General features: G+C 38.6%; 1 protein-coding gene across 1 annotated transcript in view; it reads left to right on the top strand.

Moving 5' to 3' along the window:
* Window positions 1-3,470, top strand: part of LOC125047302 (beta-1,3-galactosyltransferase 5-like) — an 18,415-nt gene extending 14,945 nt beyond the window's left edge. The window contains exon 4 of the mRNA XM_047645549.1: window positions 1,940-3,470. Within this exon, the coding sequence (XP_047501505.1) occupies window positions 1,940-2,500 (561 nt within the window). The 3' untranslated portion in view covers window positions 2,501-3,470. The remainder of the gene's footprint in view (window positions 1-1,939) is intronic.
* Window positions 3,471-7,500: the final 4,030 nt, after the last annotated feature.

Here is a 7,500-nt window from a genome sequence, read left to right as displayed (position 1 = left end):
TTATATCCAAAAGCTTTATGCATCTGAATTCCCACATTCTTATATTCATCATGAATAATCGTTTATAACATATTATTAGGTTCATGATAAATACATATGCTTGCATTTCTCATGAATAATTATACTTATATTTTTCATGAATAATTATACTTGTACTTATCATAAATACTTATATTTATCATAAATCATCATATTTTCATAGGTATTTATATTCATATTGATCCTGAATTATTATAGTTATGTTGATTATGAATAATCATATTTAAATGTTTCATGGTAATCATATTTATTTTTATCATGAATAATTATATCTATATTCAACATGAATAATTGTATATTTATTTTTCATACAAAATTATATTTATCGTAATTATATACATAATTATGATGGTAATTATAAGCGTCAGTTGTGACTTATCAAACCTAACATTGATGACGTTTGCCTAATCACCACGCTGCCGATGTTGCGCCGGCCTAGACAAGAAAATATGAAGGTATGTGCGTCCAAAGAGGTTCTCAGAGCAATTGCCTGCATCTGCGTTTATGCTTTGTTTTTTTACTTTAAACTTCTGTCTATAACATTAGCCTCGATATGTTAACGTTAATACACTACAATATTTAGAAAGTCATGAAAGTGAACAAATCAATGATTGCATCATAGATAAAAGCTTAAAGTAAAAAACATAATAAATGCAAGTGGTCTAAAAGCGCCTTTGGACGCGATTGCCTTCATATCAACACATACATTGATAAACGGTGGCTGAGGCTTTGGCTTTTATGCCCATTTGATTGGGCATCTGTTAGGCCTGGATTCCCCCGGTAGTATCTGTCTCTCGAAACAAACTAAGGTCGGAGTTTTAAAACCTTTTGGCCAGGCACAGATGCACTATATGGAGAATTAGGGGAACCAGTCTTACAAAACGTAGATGAGAGTTGCCAATACAACCCCTATTCCAGGGGCACAAAAGTTCAGCATTTTGTTAACTAAGGAGGGAAAATAAAGGGTCCTTATCTCACCTCTTGAAATAATGACAATGGGCCAGACATTATGTAACGCGTATATCAGAGACACAAGACTCAGCCGTCAAGCCCAAGACCTCCAGGATTCCTCGTCCGTAGAATGATTGTGCTTAAATGAAATAGAAGTCCTCCTGGACAACAAATTCTCCTTGTATATTGATGAGTGAAGTGGCAACCCATGAATGAATATTCAGTCTGGAAAAGAGTTTGTTGCTCAGATTAGGGATCGCCATGGTCGCTGCGGTTTACAGGCCGTAGTTGTCACATCCAATATCTGTAACTCTACACAGCCACTAAATTGGGTAGCTTTAATCTGTTCACCTGTAACATTAGATAGCCAAAACACTCCCATTGAGTAAGATAAAGACCATAAGCCGTAGCACCATCAGTCATAAGGCCATGAAAGAAGAAACAGGCAAAGCCAAATGGAAATTAACTTAACATTTCTAAATATCTTACAAGGAAGCCATATCAGAATTAGAGACATTTATCAATTTAAGACATCTGGTGATTATGTTGAAATGCATCTATTTTTCCTGAGTAAATGTAACTTTTTTACATGCTTTTCGTATCTGTTGTTACAATATGTATATCACATGTTTTATGAATAAAAATATGAAGTCGCATTACTTAATCAGTGACTACTGCAGAGTATTTGCAAGAGACCCAGTGTTTCCAGTCTTGGCCAAATTAGCATATTGTTTTCCTGTCTGTAATGTCATTTCCAGAATTTAGTATTGCTGACAATGTATATATATTATTATATTATTGCAGTTGAATAAAACCAATCACAGTTACATGCCACACTGCGCTTTGGTTCTCGTGTCTACAGGTTTTGTTTTTTTTCCTACTTTGCTTGGTAGTTATTTCTTATTAGCGGCTATCAAACTCAACATTTAATTTGTGGTCTATTCATCAGATTGACTACAAGGACGAGTACAGACTTCTCGCATACAAGGCCTTGGCATCTCTCAGCTGGATTACACAGTACTGTCAGCAGGTGCCGTGGACTTTGCACTCTGATGACGACATTCTCATCGACGTGTTCGGCTTGGCTAAGGTGCTGCAAAGTGTAGATGCTAACTCAACGGAAAAATTCCTGTGTCACTCAGGGACTGGTCCGGTTTTAAGGAAAGGCAAGTGGAGTGTAGACGAGGCAGAATATCCTGCATCGGAATACCCAACTTACTGCGCGGGAGGCATGTGGATTCTACAAACTAAACAAATTCCCCGTCTCCTGGAGGCATCAAAGGTGGCTCCTTTCATATGGGTGGACGATGTTTATGTATGCGGTATTTTGCGTACACATGCCGGCATTAAACAGCTGTATTTAAACGATAAATATACATTTGAGTTCAACATTACTCATCTTGGCAAGAAATTTGCTTGGCTATATGCAGGAGCACAAAGACAAATGGGCTGGCAAGCAATTCTTGATTATCATAGAAATATATCCGACCAATTTCTCTTGCTACAATAGGCTCTTCCTTGGTAATATGAGTAAAATGAGAGAATAGTGTGATGCTCTGTAAAATTAGTCACTGCAGGTTGAATGGTGGCCTCATACAAACCAAGATCCATAGATTATAAGGTCTGGCCACTTGGCGCCATGGAGCGGAAGTAATGAGCGAATATGTGCTTGTATATTATATCCGAACTAGTTATTTTGATACGTTTCATTTGATCACCAATACTAATAGTCAGCAGATAATAAGTAGGCGGTGTGTCACATTTGGATGATAATTGGCCAGTGAATGGCGCAGGTGACATCATCATCCATTCACAAATCCGTTTCTTTTCTCTCCATGGCGGCCGGTGGTCAGACCTTGTATTCTGCAAATCTTGTACACACTAAAATACAAAGTATCGCAACGACCTCTAGACTTTCCCGCAGTTGTCTTAAAAAGATATAGCAACAAAAAAGGATGTGTCTTACCCGATGTCACACAATTATACATGGAATATGCTGCCTCGAAATTCGCTCGACCACCAAACGGACTGTCCAGAAGCTGGATCTCAGTTGCATCTTGTCCACCACCAATTAGAGTGCTGCTCATTACTTATAAGGGATGTCGGTAGAGAAGGTATGTGTGAATGTATGTGTGTGTGTGTGTGTAAATGTGTGTAAATGTACATACACACACACACACACACACACACACACACACATTTGGACTCCCTGGGCTCCTTGTCATCCGCGAAAGATACCCCGCCCCTGCTTCTTAATATGTTGGAAACGATGACAGATAAAGGGAATAGGGCGACAATTTGAAATTGCGGGACACCTCTTTGTTCATGGCTACCATGCTCTTGTGGACAGGTGCACTGTCCTGAAAGAGAACACCATGGGTGTCAAGTAGAGCCTCCCAAAACTTTCCCTATATATCAACACAGTATGGTCCGTTAACCATGATCCAAGAAGTCTATGAGGGGGATCCCTTCAGAGTACTAAAAGCCTATCACCATGACCTTAACCATAGATATAAATACACAAATATGTGTATATGTATATATACACATGAACATATGTGTGTGTGTGTGTGTGTGTGTGTGTGTGTGTGTGTGTGTGTGTGTGTGTGTGTGTGTGTGTGTGTGTGTGAGTACATATATATATATATATATATATATATATATATATATATATATATATATATGTATGTATGTATATATATGTATATTTATACATATGCGTGTATACATATATGTATGTGTGTATATATATATATATATAATATGTATACATATACATATATATATATATATATATATATATATATATATATCTTATAGCAGTTAAGGAATTAAAAGCGGCAAAGAGGGGGGAGAGTATATAGGGATTAACAAGGTTGATTAGATCGAAGTTGTCAAAGGAAGAAATGTGGGATTTTAGATAGGGTATGTTAGATTGATTGATTATTTAAAATTATCTGCCACATCAACAGCTAAGGTCAGTAGTGACGAACACCTTGTTAGATTGAAATGTTAAAATATTTAAAATGTTAAGATCAATCAGTACATATTGTATTAAAATTCAAAGCATAATGTTGAGGTTCTTCAAACCTCACCTCAGAGTCACAGCAGAATCCAGATGGGGTGTCCAGATGATCTCCGTTTCCCCTGCGTGGGACATCTTTTTTTTTTTTTTTTTTTTTTTTTTTTTTTTGCTGTTCTTTTTACCCATGCTCACTTTTAGTTTAGTTTCCCCTTTTGAAGCCACATTTTCTAGTTGCGGTCATCACGTTTTCGGTGTTTATTGCGTTCTTTCAAGTAATGACTGATGTCTTTTATTGTTTAAGTTCTTAAAGTTTGCCTCCGTAATATTTCATCTAGTGTTTTTAAAGATTTTGATCGTCATTTTAATTGTTCCTTTTTAAATTTAAATTTATTTTACGTGTTCTTATTTTAGCTCTCTTTTTCGATTTATAGATGAGCATGACGGGGTTTGTCATTTTTATATTGTAAAATTGTCTGTTTATTATATGTATTTGTATTTTGATTTTATTATTTTACCCTGTAAATGTTTTAATTCATGTTTTACGTTACTGACATCGTCGTTTTAGCTTTCCGGCGATGTCAATGACGTCAGGATTTTTTTAAGAAGCTTTATTTTTTAATGATTTTAATTATTTGTCTTAGCCCGTTTACTCTTTTATCATTCTCGTTTACTTTTCTATATTTTATGTACTTTTCACATTTTGATTATATTCATTTATGAAAAGATGAAAATGAAGGTAGTGACGTCACCACGACGTCCGTGTATAAATACGAAACGGCCAGAACCTTTGTGTGATTTAAATTAAGATCTTCCACCAGATTCCTCATTCTCCTACCATAGGATCGGCTATCCTCAAGATGGTTGAAAACCAATCTGGGTATAGGAGATCCTGGATTCATTTGTAGTCTCGTGTAGTAAATCAGGTTCATGTAGTCCCAGTGTAATGAAAGAGGTGGTTCTCCACTCTCAGCATACAGGGACTCCACAGGTAAACACCTGAAAGCCCCTGTACAGATTCTGAGAGCTTCATTATGAATGGAGTCTAACATCCAGAGAACAGTGGGAGTTACAGAAGCATTTTGCGGTCTGTATCCCAAGATGGTTGTGAAGAACCCGCAAAATACTAAGCGCTTTTGTAGCTGTTTGATATGAGGCACCCATGTAAGCCTTGAGTCAAAAAATAGAACCAAGTACTTCACCTCTTGGACAAAATGCAGTGGGTTTGCTCCTAAATAGAGGGAAGGATGGAATGCATAGCCTTGGTCTTGCTTGGAGAAAAATTGAACCCATGGTATGTTACCCTCTGCACAACCTGATTTATTGCAGTCTGCGTGTGTCCTTGCACATCCTGCAAGCTTTCTCCTGAGCAGTACAGTGTAGTCATCCACATGCAGATTACATGATACAGCCCTTGGAACGACCTTTACAATGTCATTTATAGCAATGGCAAACAGGGTTACACTTAAGACTCTCCCTTGTGGGACCCCTTCCAGCTGATCTTTCAGGTTAGAGAAACTGTTTCCCACCTTCACTCTATGCTTGCTGTCAGCAAGGAAGCTTTGTGTGAAGGTAGGTAATGCTCCTCTTAAACCAATGTCATAAAGCTTCACGATTATGCCATGCTTTCAAGTAGTATTATAAGCCTTTTCAAAGTCAAAAAAGACTGCTAACATGTGACGTCCCTGTGCAAAGGAATTGATATGGGGTTAGCATGTTTGCCTTTTCAAGCAGCCATGTTAACCTGAAGATTACCATTTTCTCCATCAACTTGCAGATGCAGCTGTGAGAGAAATTGGTCTGTAATTCCTTGGTGTATAAGCATCCTTCTCAGGATTAGGGACAATTAGTATAGCCTCTTTCCATGTGGATGGCACTTAGCCCTTATTGTAGATCCTATTGAATAGGTCGAACAGGAACTTTTTGTCTTACGGCGGAGCTGGAAGGCAGAGTCCATCTCCTTGCACAAAAATGGCAAGTTGTATAGAAATTCTGCTGCAGTCCTATTGAAGTAGGACATTGGGTGTCGTTTCTGTTCAGCCCAAAGAGTGGAGAATCAGGCAGAGATCTCTGCTAAGGGAGTCACAGAGTTAATCGAGGATACATACTGTCTCCATGACGTTCGTCTAGCCTCTTTTAGCACTCGCCTGGCATTGGCTTGGTTCTTTTTATAATGGGTCAAGGTTATATTGCTGGGGCGTCGTTTCAACTGCCTTGATGCAGCTTTTCTTGCTCTAACAGCTTGTTGGCATTCATCAGACCACCAAGGTACTGGTGTTCGACGGTAGTGCCCACTACTTTTGGGAATGGATGCTTCTGCTGCAATGGTGAATTTGTGAAGTGAAGTGATTGACAGCATACTGAAAATCATTCACAGATCCTTGCAATACTGCAGTTGATCTAAAAAGATTCCAGTCCACATGTTCAAGTCGCCATATCTGCACTCCATTGGTTGGAATACCATTCACCTTCTCCAAAAGTATTGGAAAATGGCCGCTTCTATGTAAGTCTTCCATGACTTGCCAAGTGAAATTCATCTGTGAATCAGGTGAACCAATTGACAGGTCAATATTGGGGAATTTGGAAATGTGTGGGTGTGTCACTGTTCAGTAAACCTGCTTCTACTCTTGAGAACAAGGACTCCAAGGCCCTTCCTCGAGGGTTGCATAAAATGTCTTCCCAGACGTGACGCCGGTCATTGAAATCTCTCAAAGTAGAAATGGATGAGGTTACTGCCCAAGTAGATCTTCCAAATCATCTATATTGATATAATGTGGAGGAAGGTAGATGGAGAGATGAGGTAGAGGATGTTGGGAGAGGAAGAATGTCTCCCAGAGGCTAAGTATTGACCTAGGTGCATGATGGGATAGCAGGCATTGAGGAGGGGATAGTAGTAGAGTCGTGGTCAAAAGAGAGCCTGGAGTTGGGGAACCCGGAAAATGTGAATCAGTGGGCTATTTGATGAAGGGACAAGCCTTACTCCCCCAAGTAATGGTGTAAAGTCTTCATTATTATTGGCAATGGTAAGCCTAGAGTATGTTAGGGAGAGAAACAGTCCATTTCGCAGGGTCCCCTCGAGGGGTAAGGGATAGACAACTAAGCAGGGGGATGATCCTCAGATTAGGTCCCAGTCTCCATCTCCTAAGCCACCCTCCTCCCCCCCGGCAATACTGGAAATGGGATTGAGGAGGAGGGGAATGCGGGGAACTGTACATGCGAGACAGTAGAAAGCGTCTGAGTGTTATGTTGTGAAAGTGTAGGTGTGAGTGTCAGTTTGTGTGTTGCCCAATTAGGGTTAAAGGTTGTTTTCAAATCAATGATAAAAAACTCTTATTTGCAGTATACCTTCACTTCAAAACTAATACCTCCAAAGGTCTTTAAAATAGCCCATTTTTTAGTGTAGAAAAACTTATTATATCATTAAAGTTAAATTATAAAATGTAGAGGTCCGGGTTTCATAATTATTTTCCGCAATAAATGATAAGTTA

This window comes from Penaeus chinensis, chromosome 40, assembly GCF_019202785.1.
Source record: "Penaeus chinensis breed Huanghai No. 1 chromosome 40, ASM1920278v2, whole genome shotgun sequence".
Classification (NCBI taxonomy): Eukaryota; Metazoa; Arthropoda; class Malacostraca; order Decapoda; family Penaeidae; genus Penaeus; species Penaeus chinensis.
This window is presented reverse-complemented; position numbering and strand designations above follow the sequence as displayed.